A 23525-nucleotide genomic window follows, 5' to 3' on the forward strand; every position below is an offset into this window, starting at 1 on the left:
TTGTATGACGACAGAAATGGCATTACTTGATTTCTTTGCTGCAGATACCTCTTGTTTAAAAAAACTAAGTAATGGTTCCCACTGATCCATCAATCTTTTCAAACTTCTGCCAAGTGATAGCCATCTCGTACAGCAATGCTTCAAAATTTTTTTTGTTTCTTTATTGTGCAACTGTTGAAATTTCTGCAGGCTCTCTTTTCGTTTCGCACTTTTCTCTAAAAAGTAAAATATGTCTATCAGGATGTCCTCTACTTTTAGTGGCAAACTTGCAACAGCCTTCTCTGCTGCCAAGTTTATTAGGTGACATGAACACCCAATAACTATTATTTCTTCATGATTTTCCTTCAGCAAAGCTCCAACACCATTCCTAGAACCGACCATATTCGGTGCATTGTCAGAACAAAACGAGACACAATTTTTTAGAGGTATATTTTTCACTTTCAGCTGTGAAAGCAACATATTGCCTACGTTCTTGCCAGTCGAATCACCGATTAACTTAGGCACTGAGAGAACCTTACTAACTATTCTACTCTCATCATTATCAAAAAACGTAATTACAATCGGGTACAGCTTTTCATCTGTATCATTACTTCCATCTGTGGCAATGGAAAATGCACTAACCTGCAAACATTTCACAACTTCAAAAGTTACATCACACGCCATTTCATTTAAGATACACGTTGCTTTAGTACGACCGCAAGCAAATTTCTTTGCTATTTCAGAGTCCGGGAACATCTTTCTAAATAATGCACCAGCGTGGTCTGCTGCGTTTAATGCAATATTATGTTCATTCAAAAACGAAACAAAGAGACATTCTGCTTTCGTCACTTCCCACCCCGTGTGTGCAGTACTGGTGAAAAAGCTATTAATCTTCTTATTTTCTTCCTCAGAAAGCACGTTTTTCCTATGCTTAGGACACTTGACGTGTGTAGTTATAACGGACTTACCTCCATGAGCAATACTAAAATCACACCAGCACACTGTGCAAATCACAAAAGTTTCTCCTTTTTGCGATTTCAGAATACACGGGAATTCGTTGTTATATGCAGCACGGTAAGTCTGAACATATTTCTTGTTGGCTGGCTTACTCATGGTTCCCACCACGTAAATACACACGAAAAAAACGGTTGCGCAGCACTAAATTGGAACTACGAACAATAGTCAGCCATTTTAAACATAATATAAGGAACAAGGAACAGACCAAGCAGGTAAGGCTGACGTCACAATTATTGTGGTCCGTTCCTCCGTTTAAGGAAGCACTTTTTCGTTGCGGTAAGACGTCCGTAAAACCGTAAAATAGTATTAAAATCCGTAAAACTTACGGACAATCCGTAAAAGTTGGCAGGTATGGAAAAGTAAGGAACGTCCGGAATGTTATACAGGAGCACAATCCTTTATCGGAAATGGTCGGGACCAGCAGCATTCCGAATTTTTCGGATTTCGGAATTTTAATACCGGAGGCCTAGTAAAGCCAAGTTAGGTTATGTCAAATGTATTAAGGATTTCAAGGAACATAGTACAAAAAACAACAAAGTACATAACGTAAATAAACACTGCAGCATAAATAAATACCTGAAACAATCGCCAAAATAATTTGTTTTTAACAACTGATACTGTAAAACATCTGGAGAATGTTATGGTGCGTCGTCATCGCCGCCGATGTCGCCGTCAACTCGTACGTCTCGTGATCGGCTGGGAGCAGATTTCCCTTCTCCTGAGATGAAGCAGCACGAATTATGGCATTTTTAAATGCCTCTTGAAGTGTCACTTGTTTTGGTTTAGATTCTGACTAAGCAATTTTTCTTTAAGAGCATACACAGACATTACTTCTTGCTCACTTACAAATGAACGTTGCTAGAGTCCAGTTTCCGTAATAATTCCACCTTCTGAGTTATTGATAATGTAAAATGTTTTTTTTTTTTTGCTACCACCCATCTTCATATCGGAATGCCTTTTAGCCATTGTGTCTTCAAATATGGCAACACGTTCACGTAACAACAGGGTTAACTACTAAACGCGATAAAACAACTCCTATCGTAGCCAGGGGCGCAACAACTAAATTTACAAAGGGGGGGCAATATATCTCTATTGAAGCGGGGGTCCGGGGGTCCTCCCCCGGGAAAATTTGTATTTCAAGGTGGAAAATGGTGCTATCTAAGCAGTTTTATTATCTAAAAATTGATTACACAGCACTTTCTTTGCCCCCGTTTGCCCCCACTTCAAGGTTTCAGAAGGGAGGGCAAAATAGAATTGGTTTCGAGTCATTTTTTTATAATTATAGTGAAATGGCGAGTACGGAGAAAAAAAGTGAAGTGTGGAAACATTTTTCTATAAACTCAAGTGAACAAAATAAAGCAACATGTTTACATTGTTAAACGGTAATTTCTCCATGGAACCTTATGTGATAGTCGATAATAATGCTAGTTTTCCGCAACAAAAACTTACCCATTGTAAATTACAATTATTAAACTGTAGTTCAAGTTGTTTACAATAATAAATATAAATAGAAGTTAATTTAATTTACACTTTGTAATGGCTTAAGTGTATTTTATATATTTTTATACTGTTATTATAACTGTATTCTCAATTTTACCTAATCTTGTTATTAAATTCACATGGGAATAAAATTTTTGTGTGCATTATTACACTTAAAAAAATTTGTTCATTATAATCGGTAATTGAATCGGTATCTGCCGATTATTGCTCTCATAATCGGTAATCGGTAAAGACATATCGGTGCACCACTACTCTAAAGGAATAATGGCTTCCATGAAAGCACGAACTGTTGACATAACAAATTCTTGTTTGTCTTCTTTAGCCTTTTTAGTGCGGGAAATTACGTCGGTGAGAGAAATCTGACGTTTGACACCTGACGTACAGTAGAATCCCGTCGATGCAACCCCCCTCTGCTGCGTCCATTCCGTTTATTGACCGTTTTTTGAGAAACCAAGAAAAATTTGAGCCGAGAAGTCGAAAATTTGAGTAAAATCAGCTGAAAAAGAAGTCTGTTACACTTTGTTGGGCGCTATGTGTTCACGTTTATCTTGGCGAGAGCTGTACTGTAAGCAGGCAGGCATACAAAAAAGACAGCTAAAAATAGATACCACCCCTCTAGACTGTCCACGCGGCAGTGTCCAGCCGAGCTCGGCGCGTCCACTTTCGCACGAAAAGCCATCTCAGCTGTCATGTTATCTTACCCACCCGCATGAAAAGCCGCTGTGGAAGCTTCTGCAAGAGCGTAAGAAACTCGTCCGGCCAGCATCAACCATAGCCAGGTTGTATAGTCCATTCTCAGTAAAATAAATATTTTTATGGGCTTATACGACTGTCCTTCGTCGTTAGTAAATACTTTATAAGTTTAAGTTATTATGATACAATTTGTTTATAAGTTACACAGCAGTTTCTGCTGAAAAATCACCAATACCTCAAATTTTATTGAATAGAAAAATTTAGCAGGGCCGTAAATATATTTATTTTAAAGCATAGTTACTTCTGCATTCCGTGTTTTTTCTTCTTCTTTTTTTACGTTGCGAAGGGACGTGGAAAAGATAATGGCTTGAGCTGTCAAAATAAACATAGCTGACGGCAAGGGCGGGAGCGCATCCTGTCAGTCTGTCGCTGTGATTATCTACTCCAAAAACATGTCACAGCATTTCAGGATAGCATTGTTCTTATATCTTTCGTTTATAGCCGAATGTTTTCTACCTGATCTACACAAGTTCCTTCGCCACATTTTGAACGAAAATAACAACCAGCAGTCTAGCATAGCCGAACTCGCGCGACTCAAATTCACTTAGCGCAGTATTTATCGGAACCCATTGTTCGGGGTATGCGAGTCTGAGGTGTAATATCAATTTAAAAGTTTTCTTTTTTACACCATAGACTATTTGAATATGAAATCTATGCGAACAAAGGCGATTTTTGATGTATTCAGATATATTTGGGGCGATGGGTTAATGGTGGGGGGAGGGGGAGGGGGAGCTAGAGGGGGAGGGGGAGCTAGAGGGGGAGGGGGAGGGGGAAGGGGGGGGGGGGGTAAAAAATTGGCCCGAATTCTCTATTGCAACCATTCCGTTTATAAGTCAGGTTTTCCGGAAACCGAGGGGTCGCATCAGCGGGATTCTACTGTATTTGATTGTTTTGCAGCTTGTGCGAACATTTTATTCTTTTTGTGGGAAGCACTGCCATTAATGTGTTTCAGACACGTATCCTTCCTGGCCCACTCGATGCGCACGTTACAATACTTTGTGCGAGAATTCTTTCTCGCGGTCGTAAATTGTAACTACGATTTTAAACGTTTTATTTTGTAACCTTACATTAGTAGACTACACGCAGTCGACAAAGCAAACAGTAAACAAGCAGATCTACGACGAGACTAAATAATCACAGAATAACAACACCGGAAGACTCCCGACATTCAACTAAATACTATTAACCGAATAAATATTTTAAATCGACGAATCGTTCTCGCACGTCCAGTAGGCAACTGTGAGTTGGAGAACGTATTTCAACTTCACATTGCTCGCATTTAAGTTCTCACAACTTCAAACTTTCTTTTTGTACCTTACCTAACCTAACATGAACCTGAACCTAATCCGGTCAGACAGAGGTATTGTAATTGTCACGTAAACAAAAACGTGTCATTTCTTTAGTGCGAACATGACATCGGAATTTATCAAGCGTAAGCAGTTTTCGTTATTCTGTTGTTTGGAAATGGTAGTTTTTTGTGGACAGTAACAAGCTAGCCGACGAAATATTGATATAATCAATATATCTCACGTTAACATGGTCTGATCGACACACAACAGCGAGAGGAATACATTAATTTCGTGATTTTTTCGCGTTTTATCGCCATCACGGTAATTTTCGCACAAATTCCTAGATTATGGCGAAAAATTCGCGATTTCTTGCGCCGCGAAAAACAGGTGGCTCTAGTAATAGGTTATGTTACAATTGACTAAAAAATTTTGGTGATTCATATAATTGATGATAGATATTTGATTACAGTTTATTTATATGAAAACTTGTTCATAATTATATTTAAACTTTATAGCTAAACGCCAGTTTTTAAATTAATTACAAGTCATCTACACGTGAACTGTTTCGTTGACTGTTTTTAAAGTGAAGTGAAAAGTTAATGTGGATTTCATTGCTTATTACAACAAAACTTTCGGCAATAAAGGTTAATTATTCTTGCAGTTTAAAAATCTGATCACTAGTATAATTTCAAGTATTTATTCTTTTATTATTCAAATAAAAATTATTCAATTTTATACATAAAAGAATGCAATCATTTCATCAATGATTTGTTATGACGTTGTCGCGTTAAACTATCGTCCGTAAACCGACTTTACAGACAACCAATTCTTTTTTTTTAATGTTTTTGGTGCACTACACAGTGTTTGCATGTTTAATTGATTTCACGTGAAGTAAAATGTCACTTCTACTAATGAGAAGAATGTTAATTTCGCAGCAAAAAAGAACACAATGCATATACAAGTCTTTTTGTCCAAGTTTAAACGAGTACGCTTCCGAAATTTTGTAAGAAAACACTGCCTGTATTTTTTTTTGGACTGCTCATTGCTATTTATACAACACAATGGTCTTATTTATGTACCTATGGCGACCATCTGTTACTACATTATCTTCAATTACACGATTCGTGAACAAAGAAAACAATTGATCCAAACGATTAATCAATTCAGATACAATATGGATGTTTTCACAACTCATTAATAAATATGTGCACACATGCATACTTCGTGCAAATAAAATAACTCACAAAATATTTGTTACTTTCGTGAAACAATGGTATTTTCACACATTTTATGAAAAAAATCATAATAGTTAGCAAGAATTCTATCCATTTGTTTATATTTAATTAAATTAATTTTATAACATTAAAAATATAAACATTGTGTATGTTCTGTCCTGTTGGTGCTCAATGAGTGTGTTAGTGTGTAGCTTTATTCAGTACAGTGAAACCTCTATCCATCGTTTTTCAAAGGACCAGCAGAAAAAAACAATGCATGCAGGAAAACAATAGATGTGGGATTTGTTTACAGACCTCGGTAATTGTATGCATAAGCAATGGTTTCCAAGCTTATTATACATAAAATCATTATAAAAAATTTAAATAATAGTATCATTTGTTAAATCAGTTTTACTTTAAATTTCTTTATTTTACTTGATAGGCCGTATTTGCTGACCTGCGCACGTATTTCTTCACGTTTGTTGAAGACAGAATTTAGTGTAGGTGGAATTCCGAGACGTTTAGCAACATCCACTCTTTTCTCGCCAGGATTCTTCTCCACTTCTTTGACAATCTTTAACCTCTCGTCTAGTGTTTTTACTTTTTTCGGTCGGGCCATCACCAGGGTCACAATAAAATGTTAAAATATATTTAATGTAGCTGCTGAATACTTTCAAATGCACCGTATTTTCACGTGACTACGTGCCAAAAAATGTTTACATGTAGATGCATAAAACAAAACAGAAACGAATTAGACCAAAATGACGAGATACATAAAAGACGTGCATAGTGTTGCCAACAAGACAAAAAGACCGCCCAAGCGATGAGGTAAAAGCGCAACTATCGATTGTAGAAGTACATTAGCCATCATCTTGCGTTGTTCAACGATCGATACAAGAAAAACAAAGGGCGCATTCCAACATTTTGAGCGATTAATACGGGAAAAACGAACATTCAAAATGACACAAACGGGATTATTTAACGTTGTTTAAATGGGCTTATTGAAGGGACCAGAATAAACAAACGATTGATACGGAAAAATGTTAGATGCGGGATCCATGCATCGAGGTTCCACTGTACTTACCAACCATTGTTAATAGAATAATATGATGGCTTTAGAAGTACATCTAATTATTTCACAATAACATTTTTTTGAAGGCAAAAATAAACATTTTGGAACAACTATTATAAGATGGGTTGCTAAGCTTGAAATGTCAAAATTCCCCGACTTTTCCAGCTTTTACACATCTGAATTGACAAGTTTCCCTAACCTTCCAGAGACCAATTATCCTGCGGCCCACCTGGTGGTGTTTTCTGGGGAAAAAACAAGGTATTTTGACTGTGCCATTGTAGCAAAAGTACGTTTGGTTTAATTTATCTGTCACAAGAAGAAACTACAGAAAATAGTTGGTGATTTCCTCCGACCATTTTAATTTCTCTGACACTTCCCTGTCTTCTATACCTATAGCAACACTGATAAACTACATTCACTTTCTTAGACTATTTCTTGCATTGCTGTTAGGTTTTTACACAGATTTTTTACACTGCTTCTGTGTTTTTTACACTTAATTTTGGCACTGCTTTTACCTTATATAAACAAAACTATTTTTAAAGTCAGTATAATTTATTGTTTTCTGGGGTCCCTAGTGGTGCACAGTTATTTCAATTAACTTGCTTTGAATTCAGAAATAGAAATTCGCTTACATGTTCATAAAAATGATGGGTCAGTTACTACATATATTATGTGGTCTGTAAATGTTAATCGCAGTATCAGGTATCAGTTAGCAAGTTGTATCATGTCACTGGTAATTGTATTGAGCTATTAATAATTGAATCTGGGTATCGGAAAACGGTATCAAAACTACTCTAAATTTTACCTCAATTTCAACACGCAAGAACAAAGAAATCTTCAGTGCTTCCTTCTTAAAAAAGTGTGGTAAAAGGACATTGCTTTGCAACTGTAAGGAAACAGAGTTGGTGCGGACTTGTTCTGGAGCCACTCCAGGCCAATGCTGGGGTCACCAACTGTGTCGGAGGAAGGGGCGCGCACCTGTGTCTTGGAGTCAGGGCGCGCCCACCAGAACGCTCCACTGCGGCGCAGTTCTGCCAACCGCTGGTTCAGCTTGTGGGCCAGCACAATCGTCAGAGGCATGCATTCTTCCGTCTCGTCCGTGGCGTAGCCGAACATCAGCCCCTGCCACAACGTCACACACTCAAGTGTCACTTGGCCAAACAAACAACTGTGGAGTGTATTTGCATTCAGTTCAATTTACGCATTTCATATCACTACTAACAAGCTGCACAGAGTAGTCAACAAAGTCAAATTAAATATATATAAATTGTCTAACATCTCTTTTAGTGATTGAACACTATACTGCATTTACATATTTATGTGATATTACAGAATGTCAATATAGAACATATTAGTTACAGCTCCTTTTTTATTTTGAAATTTTTTTGTGTAACATTTTCCAAATTCTATTATATAAAAAAGGTAAAAAGCTACTTATGATCATGCAGTTGACTATAAGCATGCACTTATGACAATCAGCACAATAAACCTAATTTTCAGTAGACCAATTATTTATTTAAACTTAACCCAGTCACTACAAAATTTGGCAGTGATACAAATTCACGCAGTGTTCCAATGTACCAGACTTCCACACTAGAATAAAACAGAAATGTGTACAACCAAGCCATGCACAAGCACACTCATCAAGGAACAGCCAACCCTTAACGACAGCCTATACTGGCACGTCTATGTTAAGTCATGTCATCCTGTAAAAAGCACCAGAAATACAACTGGATACAATGTAGAAAATATTGCATTGAATCTAGCACCAATCTAGCTAATAGTGTTCACATGTTTGAAGTGTATTCTAGCTGTTTACCTTGACTGCTAAGTTGCTGTGCCGATACGAATAGGCAGAAACAGATTTTGCAGGCATTTAGTCGAATCAAAGTTTCTGCCAATTCATGATATGCTTGTTAATTTTCAGCAGATATTAGACATCTGCGAGCAGGGTTTTTATAAGTCGAGTCGAGTTCGAGTCGAGTTCTAGGCAAAAACTCACGAGTCCGAGTCGAGTCGAGCGAGTAGCATTTTTCACATATTAATTCAAAATCAGTGTACAAAAAAATATATTTTTTTTTGTAACAGTAAAACTCTATTAAAAAAATTTCTACTTAAGAATATTTTCTGCATAGTGGTAAAAAAATTAGAACTGGCACTGTAAACAAATACAATTTTAGAAATTTACACTTTTAATAAAAAATTTCCTGTTAATGAGTCGAACTCTAAATTTCTTGGTAACCTTGATAATTATATTAACAGGGATTTACAGTATGTTACAGAAATTTACCTAGTGAATTTGTGAAACTGCATTTAATTATAAATAACTTACAAACAAACTGTGGTTACAATAGAGTTTTTACACAAGAAAAAATTTTCAATCAGTTTATTACAATTTAAAACAAGGGAAGATTTTTACAAAATTATTTTAACAACTTTGGCTAGGTAAAAGTCTCTCATGCAAAAAAATTAGTTGTTCCACATGTTGTGGCAAGAGATTCTCTCTCTTTGAAGTAACTGTATTTCCTGCAGAATAAAACAGTCTCTCGCTTGCTACTTGTGTAGCAGGAATCCCCAAGTACTTTTTTGCCACTGGTGCAAGTAAATGGAATTTTGATTCATTTTGGCACCACCATGCCAATGGATTTTCTGAGCGGGGAATAGTGCCCTCCCTGAAAAAAGTCCTGATCTGAAGATCTCTCTCAATGCTCTGCACTTCTACAAAAAAAAAAATCACAATAATTAGTTCAGTTTAGAAAAAAAAACTGAAAAAAAAAAATTAATAGAAATAACTCACCAGGTGTTGTAGATTGCTGTCCTTTCATTTCTTCAAAAACAGACCAGATATTGCTACTATCACTGCTGATTGTAGGTACACTTGATTTACTTTCATTAGTAACACTTTGTGAGGGCTGCATATTACAACTTTTCATTTCTAGGGCTTCTTTACTTATTTCATGCATTCCTAAGTCTTTTTCATACTTGCCTTCATACTTGCCTTGAATCTAGGATCAAGCATCATGACGGTCCTATACACTTTATTCTCTTTGTATTCCGGGAATCTCGACCAAACACACTGCTTCAGTTGTTTTGCAAACAGCACAGCTGAACCAGCTCCACTTGCATCAATGTGTTTCTTTAAAACACTATCGATTCCAATCAAAACTGGAATCACCATGGGTAATGTTGGAAGTCTGTCTACACACATTTCTTTAGTGGCATCATAGATTGGCTGAAGCACTTGCACCATACCTTCTGCCATCTTCCAATCCTTGGCCGACAGTCCATCCCTACCATTTTCTACCAAATCAGCCATGACAGGTTGCTTCTGCTCTAGCAACCTTGAGAGCATCAGATATTCACTGTTCCATCTGGTGTCGACCATCTGAATCAGTTCATGAACTGGAAAACCTCCTTGTTTTTGATTGGAGTGCAGCCTTTCCCTAGCCACATTGCTATGACTGTAATACGTCACTATATTTCTGGCAGAAGCAAGCAAATCAATGATACCGAGACCTTTCTTTGCATCACTGATGGCAAGTTGAAGCAAATGAGCAAAACACTGTATGTGTTCATACCCAGAAAGTGAAACAGCATTCACTATGTTTCTTGCTTTATCAGAGACAACATATATAGGGACAGTCACCTCAGCAAGGCCCCACGTGTGAAGAAATTCTGTCAGTTTTGAACTAATGGCCTCTCCAGTATGATTGCCCGGAAAATGTGAAATGCTTAACACATGTTTTTTGAGCTGAAAGTTGTTTGTTATGTAGTGAGAAGTCGGGGATATATATCCTTCTCCACTCCGAGAGGTCCACATATCAGTTGTGAAGGTCAAAGAAAATATGCTCCCTTCAATGTCAGTCACCAATTCATCTTTAAGGATCTTTGACTGCTCATCAAACAATGCTGGGATTACAGACCTTGAAAATGTAGTTGCTGATGGCAGGTTGTACCGCGGCTCCATGGTTTCACAGAGTTGTTTGAAACCGTAATCTTCAACTATTGTGTAGGGCTGGAAATCTGTTGCCATCATTTTTCCTATACACATTGTGATTTCTTTTGCTAGGGCATGATCCCGAGGGAACTTTGCTGGCTTCTGGAATGCTTCACCAAGGGTCGTTTGCTTGAAATTGTCATTTATTTTTCGTTTCTGTGAAGGTGTTCTTGTTGAATGTTCTTCCTTTAGTTTCTTGTAGAGGTTAAGTTCATTAGAATGCTTCTCTAAATGACGAATCAAACTTGTATTGGAACCAGTTGGAGTCTTCAGAGATTTGAAACATGTTTTGAACACTACTGCATCACAACTGACATGCTTGTTGTAAAAGTTCCAAATTACTGACTTTTCTGAAAATTGCGAAGAATGAGTTGATGTGGCATCCATCTCAACACTCAAGACGTATTACTTTCACAACATAAAACCTGATTTTTGAAAACTTCTTTATGATTCTGCTCGCAAAAATATCCACGCCTAATTGCATTTAATTACACACAAATCCCGGTAGTGATCAGTTTTCAACTTCTGAAAAATAAATATATATATTGATTAGGTAGTAATGGAGATATTCCAAACAAAATTGACCAAAATGTAATGTTTTTAATTGTAATCATTGGAAACAACTATCACAACGTCAATAATTATTATTAGGTTTGCTATTGTAGTACATTATTTTGGTTTTTACAAACAAAACGAATAAATAGTTAGAAAGAAAATGTTGAATAAATCCGTACAAGTTGGTACATTGAAGTTTGTTACTCCTAGTCACGTGGTTGATATATCGATGTATCGAACTTGTCAACAGAAACGTATCTGACTTGGCTTGGCCTATACTGAGTTAAGTATCACAAGATAAAATAATAAACATGTTTATCAAATAGTATTTTCAAAGTATCAATAATTAAAAATTAAAATTCAAATGTTTAGGATGCTGCTTTGCCTAAAAATTTACAAACGTTTCCGTTTCAATATTTGCAAATTCACAGCCGCCAACTTCCTTTCCAAAATTTTCTATTGATGTAAACCGAGCATCTCCGAACATGCACGAAGACGGCACACTTTTACGGGAACTTGGTTATGATGCTTTAGAACTTATTTGACTATTTTATGTAAAAACAACATTTGCAACTCATTTCATGCAAGTTACATTAACGTTTTAAGGGGAGATATATTAAACTGAACTTAATTTTCGCATTCAAGTCACACACGTTTTGGTTCATGGCTGTATTGTTTACCGTGACACGTGGCTAACGAAAATAAAAGACTAGGTTGTTTACATTGCCAAATGAAGCATTATAATAAATAAATGTCACACTATTCACTTTAAACTTTTGTTTCGTCGAAACGTTTCTGATTGTACGTTATTAAATGCAGCTCTGTTACCGTAAAATGAGGGAAATTCTTCCGCATAAAGCAGGAAAGTGATACATTAATGCTATGCGGAAAATTACAGAAGTAAAAAAAAATTAATCACGGAAATTCGTAAATCCCGGGTACGTAAAAATGAGGTGTTAATGTATACGGTAGATCATGTTACATTATAAAGTAAAGGATAATAGTGTTGTAAGACTTTTATTCCGATATGAGAGTCGGTTTTTTTCAAGAAAAGCTCGCTCGAATTTCGAGTTTTTGAAAAGCCACGAGCTCGAGTTCGAGTATTACTAAAAAACTCGACTCGAAACTCGAATTTCGAGTACTCGCAGGTGTCTAGCAGATATTATTTAAAAATGAAAGTGTCGACATAACCTAAAAATCCACCAGTACCCTTTTCACTTTTTGTACTATTACATACTTTTAATTTCCATGATTTCTTAGCTATATGTGCTAGCTGTACATATCGAACTTAAACATCCTATTTTTAATAAAGTTCTTAAATCTAATACAATGTAAATAAATATCACTAGCACTGTAAAATTAGATCAGAACTTAAACTTGCTTTATTTAGAGCACAGCTACCATTACAAACAACGGACAATACCAATTACTCGAACTGCAAAGAATGTTTGTAATATCATGACGGAGACATTTTTTAATTAACTTGCGTAAACTTTTTAAAATTGAATAAAAAATAATAAAATACAGGATTTCATATGAAGTAAATTACTTTTACTGTTACCAGTGAAAAGCCACCACGTGAAAAGCATTTCCGTATAAACGTTAGGTATCGTAAATTTTCATCGCCACACGTGTTAAGATGGCATTGGAATTACAGTTCTTGAATTGTAAACATTAACAGTATCTCACTATTTTGCACATTTTAATTCTATTTTTTTGAAAATTTATGTTCTGTGAATCAACATATTTCATAGTTATTTATTATTAAATAATCTTATTTTATGTAATAACTTATTAAATAATAAAATTTTCCAGCCTCCATTAGTAAATCCACGTTTCAATAAGCAACTAAAAGGTCATCAACAAACAAATGAAAACAATATAAAAATAAGAGTTAAAAAAAATTGAAGTTATGTTTTGAGTATAAACTCAAATACATGTGCAATTGCATTGAATGCTTTTCTTAGAATGAGTTATTTAGGGTAGTTTAGTAAATTTATAATCAGGGTGGCCACTCTTCTGGGATAATAAAATTCCTGGTTATTTCCAGGATTTTTCAAGGGTTGTTTTTATCAATATTTGCATACAATTTGTATTTTTATTACACAAAGCACACACAATATGATGTTTTATTGGTGTTAAACAATAGACAACTTAACTATAGGCTTAAAAATTAAATCAATGAACTTGCTTAAAACAAAACCTACCACCAACAAAAAAATTTATAATCTCACGTCACAAAAATTACTTGACACCAAACGCACGTGTTTTGCCCCTCTTGCGTGGCTGGCTAATGCTGTTCTTCCCATCCATGCTACCGATATTGATTTTAACATTATACAAATTGCAAATAGCGCTTGTCCTGCACTTTGGATCTTTCTCCACCCATTCAAACTCTTCCGTATATTTGTCATTGTATGTGGTGACCGAACTCGTTGACATTTTGATAGTCTGCGCCAATTACATGTTAGATTAAAAAATTCAAAACAACGTCCCGCACAACTAAACTTTTAAAAAAACTTGAGAAAAGTATTGTGATACCGTGATGCAACAACATGAGCGCAAAGTAAAAACAAATATACATACAAAACTAGTGCTACCAACATGCTGTGCGAGAAATTACTACCACCCTACAACAACATTTTCAGCCAAAATGCTGTTGCTTTTGAATACAGAAACATAATAAGTATGGAAGTCTGAATTGTTAACGGTTTCTTACGTACTACAAAAGTTTTTAAATGCAATATGAACAAATAAACTTTCACAAAATATTAGAGGTGTAAAAGTAACGAAAAAATGTGTACCCGTATGTATTCGTTACTATAACAATTAGTACTCGTTACTTTCGTATCGTTACTCGTTACTTCTGATACCGCATAACATGGCACATGCTATGTTATGTAACAGCAACGAATCGAGTCGTATTTCGTACGCGTACAGTATGACGTCGCGTAAATAAAAATAAATCGAATATAAACAATTAAAAATATTTGATAATTAACAGCTTTTGTTAACCAAGAAACAATTAAATCTCATTAGAGCGGCTTTATTATAATATATCTTTTAAGATAAGAACATAAAACGTGAAAATATGCGATAATAAAAAAAACAAAAACATACATATTTATAATTTGTAAAAAATACTTTCTTACGTTGTTTCTGTTCGAATCTAAAACTTTGTCTACACACACAATACCTTTAATAAACAGTAAAAAACTTGGACGACGAATTTCCAAATTATACTTTTATTAATAAACAAACATCGTTCTTTGTAACGAATAAGCGCTCGCATGCGTGAAACATACGAAAGATGCGAGTAACGAAATGCATTCGTGTGTAACGTTTCGTTACTCGTTACTAGATGCCGCACCCGTTACTCAGTAACGAATACATACGGTTTGCTACAGCTCTACAAAATATAGCTTACGAGCATACTGCCGTGCTTTGACGGGTGGTGAACGTGCTCATTTAACAGCCGTATGTTTTTGCGATCGTTACTTCATAAAAAAAATTCCCGGTTCTAATAAAAATTCCTGGTTGATTCCAGGTATTCCTGGTTTTTTTAAGAAATCCTGGCTATTTCCCGTATTTCCCGATTTCCCGGTTGGCTGGCCACCCTGATAATGGTTTTTAACCAAAATGTGTTTTGTCCTGTACTGGTTCGGAATTTGTGAATCGTCAACAATTGTTATCGGCATATCGACAAAATTTTGTTAATCGGTACAGCTTTACAAGAAAACCCGAATCATTTAGAACAAAGCTACGAGTGGTAAAACTGAAGTAAAAGATTTCCGATTGTATAAAAATTGCAAGCAAATATTTCATTCCTGGGTATTTATTAATTTTATTTTAACATGTTTTATATATACACATTTCCCAGCAAGTAAATATATTACTTAAAACACAGAACTACAATAAAAACACAATACTTTTTAATGCCCAAATGAAACAGTAGGTTCCCAGAATATATTATTTTAAAAGATTTCATTGATAAGTACTGAACAGTTGAAAGTTTTACTAACCTAGTTATTAAGCATAGCAATAGAAGCAAATATTTATACATAAGATGTGAAAAAAATAATACATAAAATACCAGGTAACAAGAAAAATGCAATTTAGAGTCCTATAATTAGAGTCCCGTAAAAATGGTTTTATTTTTCCTTAAATTTCGTTTTGAAAAAATCAAATTTCGGTTTTATTTCGCTGTTTTGGTTTTTCATGTTTACTTTAACTTTTGAGAATGGTTTTATGACCTACAAGTTTTGCTTGGCTAAATAATAGTGGCACGGCGTATACTCGTATACTGCACTCTAAAGTCAACACTATTGGCAAATAAAAATTGTAGGCTTGAAACAGCTCGGCACGGCCCGGTGCCGCCTAGCGCGCTGCATCGGCACGGCCCGGTGTCGCCTAGCGCACTGCCTCGGCACGGCATGTCTCAACTTAGTATTCTTTTAATATTTCTTGCTGCTGTTCTTTGTCCCGTTGACGCCGTATTCACTTGCTCTGCGGTCGTATTGCATTTGCTGAGAAGTGTAGTTACGGCAGTTAAAGGTCACTGATTTTGCTTATCAATCGGCGTAGTGCCATGTGTTCATGTTTACGAGTAGTAGAGGTGTAAAAGTAACGAAAAAAAGTGTACCCGTATGTATTCGTTACTATAACAATTAGTACTCGTTACTATCGTGTCGCTACGTTACTCGTTACTTCTGATACCGCATAACATGCAATGTTATGTTGCAGCAACGAATCGAGTCGTATTGCGTACGCGTACAGTATGACGTCACGTAAATAATAATAAATAGAATATAAACAATTAACAATATTTGATAATTAACAGTTTTTGTTAACCAAGAAACAATTAAATCTCATTAGAGCGGTTTTATTATATTATCTCTTTTAAGATAAAAACAACAAAAAACGTGAAAATACGCGATAATAAATAACAAAAACATGCATATTTCTAATTTGTAAAAAATACTTTCTTATAAACAGTAAAAAACTTGGACGACAAATTTCCATATTATACTTAATAAACAAACATCGTTCTTTGTAACGTAAATTCATCGAATATGCGCGCGCATGCGTAAAACATACGAAAAATGTGAGTAACGAAATCCAGCCGTGTGTAACGTTTCGTTACTCGATACTAGATGGCGCACCCGTTACTCAGTCAGTACCGAATACATACGGTTTGCTACACCTACAGCTCTAACGAGTAGGTTGCCAAGCCAGTCAAACGTAGTTGAAAGCATGAGGTTGTTAACTGTTCAACATGAAAGGAAGAATTAAAATTTTATATTTCTCTACAAGATTAATGTGTAAATACAGCGGGTTGAAAATCATGGCAGCTATATTGTGTTGAAAACATCGCCGGTATTTTTTATTAACTTTGTGTTGATGCTCAGGTACATTTTTCTCTTTTTAATTAGTTTATGATTGCAATTACTGCTTTCGTTTCAAATTGTAATGATTACGTGACGGGAATACTGTAAATCATTATTTACTTTCATTACTACAAAGCGGCCATGTTGAAACTTAGAAAAATGGCGATGTGCCGTCAACGTCGTGTTTACTTGTTTTTCGCGATGTCTTGCATGGGTGGTCTAATTCATTATTATCAGTTTTATTTCTCGATGCTGTGCGATTTCGGTGTTTTGTCGCGAATTAAGGTAAATTGCGGTGTTATTTCGCGATATCGCGATTCGCGAAATTTTCGTGTCTCTACCTATAATGCATTTATGTAGTTGCAGTCTTAAGTTTTCATTAGCACCTCTCAGTAAACTAGCGGTAAAAATGGTTGGATTCAATTTAGCTTAACTATCTTGGGCCAAACAAAGAATGATATTTTCTTTGCATTTCAGTTAAAATGTAAACAGATTCTACACTAGTCACAAGAAAAATTTACGAGTTTTGAAGTCATCCAATTACAAAGACAAGAGTTTAGAAATAAGGGAAACTGACGTGTGGGTGTTTTACATGCCGGTATACAAATAACAAATAAGCCACCAGAGGTTCTATGGAGTGTTAATTTGTAGTGCAACAGTTCAAGAACCCAATGAAGAAAAACCAAACTTATAAATCTGCCATAAAAAATAATAAGAAAGAAAAGTTACCAGCATCCAGAAAAATAACTGCTCAGTGACCTGTTCAATACTTTTCAAATATTTCTCTTTATCTCTGTCTTCTCCGGAATATAAAGAGTTGGAAGATAACCCCATTGCTGAGTCAATCACAATAATTACTCCATTATCAAGCACTAGTAAAGTCCAAAAGCCTGTGTGTCATAATTAATACAAAACACACACACTAGCCTTTCACATAACATTTAGGTGTTCGCATCATTTTTTCTCTAACCTAAAATAACAAAACGAAAAATTAGTTATAGTAAAATATCAATTAGAAATCTCAGGAACATATAAAAAATCACAATCTCCATTAAAATCTGTTAACAATAAGGTACAGAAAAAACAAAAGAAAAGAACTCTACTGAGCTACGAAACCAAGAAGAAGATTAACCCCATCGCAGCTGATAAAGAAGCAGACCAACGCTCTCAGCGGCCCGCCGGCAAGCACACAGCAGCATCACCTGATCTCCGGCTCCCACATTGTCGTCGTCTCGGCCCAGGTGGACGCCGGCCGCAATGTTCGGAGACTGCTGGTCTAGCGCTTGTATTACACTGCACGTCTTGTAGTCGAACCCTGCGAGAAGCCACCAGTGCCACCCACACATGCACATCACCATCATCACCCTCTGGTGTTCACGCTCCGCATGCATGGCAATGCCCCATTCAATTTTGTTTATATTAGTCATGCGAGCGCACTCACACGAGAACACACCAACTGCCGCTGAACTGTACGAAATACACACATTTGTTGAAACGATCTGTGCGCCACTTATTGTAAATTGGTTGTACTAATTCAGAAACCTTTGCCGGCACGCGCATTACAACTCGAGAAAGTTTAATCGTAAACAGATAAATGGTAAGGAATGCATACAAGAAAAACAAACAACCATTCATTTACAGAGCTACAATTTGTTTTGCTATCCAAATGCTAACCGGCCGACTTCAACTTCAGAACAGACACCCACCCCATGGACTAATACCTACATAGCTACGTCTCGCGGACCACCATTATTATTCGGACTATAGAAAAAAGGAATTGTCATAAAATATTTACTGATAACTATCCAATATGACTCAAGTGCCACCCAATTTAAGTGATCTCACCTTGACAGTAATCTTCCTCGTGTTTCTTGTGGAAAATTTCATTGAGAACAGATGAACGATACTTTAATGAAATGGCTAAACATCAACAAGAATTAAAATTTGCTTTTAAGGGTTGGCTTTATCAAAATCTCACCTAGAGTGACCTTCCTCGTGTATCAAAGGTCACACATGCAAAGTTTCATCGTAATTGGACGAATGGCTTAGGAACACAAGGACAAACAAACATTTTTATATGTAAAGATTATTCAGACATCAGAGAGCTGTAATAAAATACAATAAAATTAGAACATAACAATAAATATCTCCTACATGCCCTATTCTGCAGTTACAGTGAGGTTTCATAGTGTACCTTTGTACAATTTAATATTCCATACTGGCTTTCTACATACCGTCATCCAGAGCAATAGACTGGTACAGGTTTCTGTAAACAAAGGTGTTTTCAATCTCCAATAAGTGGAGACCCAGAAATATCATTAATCAAGAATTTGTGAAAAATCACCAAACATCATCAAACAGAAAAAAATGTCTTTAAATGAAAGTTAAATATTTTTATGTAGGCCTGTTGGATATTAGAATTTTCTAATATCAATAATAAACTATTTGTATACGATTCAACCTCAAATACTAACACTTTGAAATAATGAATATTCGTATGCTTACGAATACAAAACCTTGTGAGATTGTATACCAATGTTTGCTGCTGAAATTAAGTTATGTGTGTGATAGGAACACCCTTTTTTGATGTTTTATGGGAGTTCCATACCTACCAACTTTGGCCAGTCCAAAAGCGGGAGGTTTTTTTAGTGGAGTAAATACTTGTTCCCTGCAATCCTGCGGGGGGGGGGGGGGGGAGTTTTGTTTATTTTGTAAATTTTGAAGAAAAAAAAAAATTTAAGAGCAAACCAGCATGATTAGCACAAGCAATGGGCAAATTGTGTTCTAAAATAAAATACGTTAACAAACACACTGCTTTTGTCACACTATCTTCTTTCCGACTTGTGTCAAAACGTCTAATTTCTGATTTATTGTCATAGCATTGACGGCATGTTTCTTCGTATTTATATGCTTCACAATGTCGCCCTTTCCAGCATGCGAGACGGAAAAATCACGACACAAAGAACAAAATGCAGCATGTTCACCTTTCCTCGATTGCAAAATGCACAGAAATTCGTCACTAAATGTCTTCTTGTACACAGTAAGATACTTCACTGTAGGCTTACTTAGGGCCATTTCTATTAAATCCATATTGTGGAGTAGGCCTACTACTAAACAACGCGTACAAAATACTCATCACACAACTGCTTCCACAAAATAAAATTTTTTAGAATACACCGTTTAATAAATTCGAAGACTACTATAATGCTACCTCTACACTTCATCTGTGAGCACAGACGCGAACAAAGGCGAATTTGTTTGGTGACAAACAAACATTCACATAGCCCGCTGAAAAACCGAAGCGAATTTGGGCACGAATGTAAACAGTGGTATCATAAACTCATTATTAATCCACTCCGTCTTTATTTCAAACCAACACCACAGTTTACAATGTTGACAAAACACGCCATCTTGGAAAACAAATGAAACCTTTTTCTGGTTGGTTAATAAACACCAATGACGAACGTGTACCAAAACAGCTCCCATAATTATCGTAAATAACTACGTTTCTTTCTTAGATGTACGCTTAACAAAGCGTTTTAGCCGACAATTGTGGGCAATTAGGCTATTAAAATAACTACACGTCACGGTACGAACCGTAGTTACTATACAATTGTACAGAATAATGGTACAAACATATTAATTCTACAAATTTACTGTCTTAAAAACTTCAAGAGAAACAGAACGAAAAAACGGGAGATTTGAATGACAAATCGGGAGGGCGGGAGAAAGGGTACAAAATCGGGAGTCTCCCGCCTAAAGCGGGAGGGTTGGCAGGTCTGGAGTTCATAATCAAAAAAACGAACAGAAAGTGACATTAAACATGTAACAAATATACAAAGTTTTTTTGCTACTGTCTCGCTAACCAGTAACAGAAAAAAAACCACACACATTTAAAACTTAAAAAATAAATATTTGTACTTCTTTCGACACACACCAAGAAGGGGGGGAGGGGGGGGGGAAGGCGACACGGACACTCCATTGAGATAAGCATTAAAAGAAGTAATTGTCATAGTTTCAACAGCGCATGAATCAATATATTGTAGTTATTAAACTAACCATTAACTTTAGTATTATTGTCTAATTTTCCAGAAGTTGTTTCATGATGCGAAAATTTTTTTTTAGTGGGATTCTAATTCTCATTCCTACTATTCAAATTCAACATCCGTTTTCACAAATAATTTATTATTCTTATTTGTTTTCAACTTAAAAAAAACATTTTCACACAGGCCTAGTTTTAAATGCTTTTTATTCGAGATTCAATTAGTAAATGAATATATTGATTTGATATTTTATCTCTTCACAAATGAATAGCTGTTCAGTTATTTAAAAAATAAACAGATAGGTGCAAATTCACAATAACTATCATACGATATGGTACATTGTTAAAAATTATAGTACATTACATGAAATTCAATACAGTATTACATATTATTTACTGTACACATACCCAAAATCTGATACTTGACAGCATAAGATTATTACCGTAGCACTAAGCAAGTATGTACATAAAAAAAACCATTTTCGCACACTGCATATTCATTGGCTATAAGTTGGTCACATAACATGGAGGTCTGTGAGTAGGCTAGGACTTTGTCCAGCCAGCCATTCTCAGCTGCAAAATAAACTCGTCAATGTGAAGAAATTAATCAACCAAACTACATAAAAAATTTTAGGTTCTGATCTTTTAAGTATTATAAATTAGATGTCGTAAGGTGATTTTACATCTTGGCAATTTGGTAAAATGTTTGTTTAAAAGGAAATGCCTTTCCTAATGACAGTAGGAAGGTAATGTAATGATAGGAAAAGTGCCCCTAAGATCAAATATCAAATAGATGTTCAAGCCCACCCCAAACGATGCCCAATTTTTGCTATACCTTCCGTTATACCCGTGGTATTGTTGTTATCTTTAAAAGATTTGTGCAATGGGAGTGCAGGACTTGATGTAAGTTTTTGGACATACGCCATTGCTAAGAACTTTTTCTGTTGAAGAAAAACTAATAAATAAAATAAATAAATAAAAATACTCAAAAAAAGACAAAAAACACACAAAACTAAGCAAACAATTGCTGTTGTCAACAAGGATATGAACACCACAAAATATTCCGAAACAGGAATATGGTCAACAAACAAAGAAAAACAAAGAAAAATGTTCGTTCTCATAGTACATTTTTCTTTGTTTTTCTTTGTTTGCTGACCATATTCCTGTTTCGGAATATTTTGTGGTGTTCATATCCTTGTTGACAACAGCAATTGTTTGCTTAGTTTTGTGTGTTTTTTGTCTTTTTTTGAGTATTTTTATTTATTTATTTTATTTATTAGTTTTTCTTCAACAGAAAAAGTTCTTAGCAATGGCGTATGTCCAAAAACTTACATCAAGTCGTGGTATTGTTGTTTGTTTGGTCACTCGTGCTTTACTTTGCATTGTAGGAAAGTGAATTTTTTTTTTAATAAATGGATACTGTAGAGAGGTGTGGGAGTTCACAGTTTAAAATGTCAAAAGGACTGAGACAACTTACGATGCTAACTTTAAGATTATAGTGGCTATTCACGTCATTCAAACCAACTACTCGTAAATATTAGTGATGGGCCGAGACTCGAAAATTCGAGTCGAGTCGAGCGAGTAGCATCAGCTCAGCTCAGCTCGGCTCGGCTCGGCATTCGAGTTTATTTTACTTGACGGGGTGAAACTCGAAAGGAAATTCGGGTAAAACTCGATAATATATAATAAAATTGAATTACAATAAATTCTTAATATCTCCTTACGTGACTTCGGCCGACACTAAAAATTACGTATGTAAGACCGAAACACGTACTTACTTACAAACAATGACAATCGGCCATATTATTTATATTTTAGTTTTACATATTGCCAACTTAACAGGTGTGACCACATAGCAAAGAAGACGAACACATTTTTAATAAACAAAACACGAATTTAATTTTATAATCATAATATTGGCAGAAATATTACTTTTTTTTAAGTAAATCCGTGCTACAATCGGCGCAACGTTTCAATAATAAATTAACGGTAGCGTTATATTTGTGCACATGTTTGCGACTGATACGCCACCAATCACGAAATGGCATTTAAAAAAACTTTGCTCCACTAATTTTAGGATGTGTAGGTTGGCGAACATGAATTTTTTTTCCGTGTTTGTTTACATATTACGTTCGGCGAGATTGTGTTTTGAATAATTGTTTGCTATCCAAGTCAAGTGGCAAGTTAAAATTAATTATGAAGTATAAAGTATTTTATAAAGTGTAACTATTCAATACAAATACAAAATCATGGATTGGTTGGAAGTGCCAGCTTGCGATTGGCTGGCAACGTAACGGCGTTAGTGTTGTAGCAATAATCTTTAAATGTATTATATTTGTTATGGGAACGTTTATTGTAATGTTGCGCCAATTGTAGCACGGCCTTATACTTCCCATAAGTGAAAGTTTTCAAAAATGTTCTAATGATTGTGTGAAACTTACCCTAACCTTCGCGCCAACAAGCCTAAATTATATTCATTGTTTTTTATTGACTCGTGAATACTGCAGGCCGCAGCTAACTCGTTAGGTCCAAAATAAGGTAAATATGTAGTTGAGCTGTATTTGCAAGAAAAAAAAATGTTAAAAATCTGATAATACTTTTATTATATGCTCTTTAAATTCCTCTTTTCATTAAAGCCGGCGGATATAATAAATTCCAAATACTTTAGGAGATATCGAATTTTTTAATTTTCACAGTTGGGCGATATTTGTTAAATAAAA

General features: G+C 35.5%; 1 protein-coding gene across 4 annotated transcripts in view; it reads right to left on the reverse strand.

Moving 5' to 3' along the window:
• Nucleotides 1-23525, reverse strand: part of LOC134533290 (S-adenosylmethionine synthase) — a 169654-nt gene that overhangs the window by 73646 nt on the left and 72483 nt on the right. For 2 of the 4 annotated variants that reach the window (XM_063370752.1, XM_063370754.1), the window contains exons 5-6: nucleotides 17966-18078; nucleotides 7803-7946 (exon numbers count right to left, since the gene is read on the reverse strand). In XM_063370752.1, the coding sequence (XP_063226822.1) occupies nucleotides 7803-7946; nucleotides 17966-18078 (257 nt within the window). The remainder of the gene's footprint in view (nucleotides 1-7802; nucleotides 7947-17965; nucleotides 18079-23525) is intronic. The other 2 variants (XM_063370753.1, XM_063370751.1) reach the window with 1 other exon arrangement.

The sequence above is a fragment of the Bacillus rossius genome, chromosome 6 (assembly GCF_032445375.1).
Source record: "Bacillus rossius redtenbacheri isolate Brsri chromosome 6, Brsri_v3, whole genome shotgun sequence".
NCBI lineage: Eukaryota > Metazoa > Arthropoda > Insecta > Phasmatodea > Bacillidae > Bacillus > Bacillus rossius.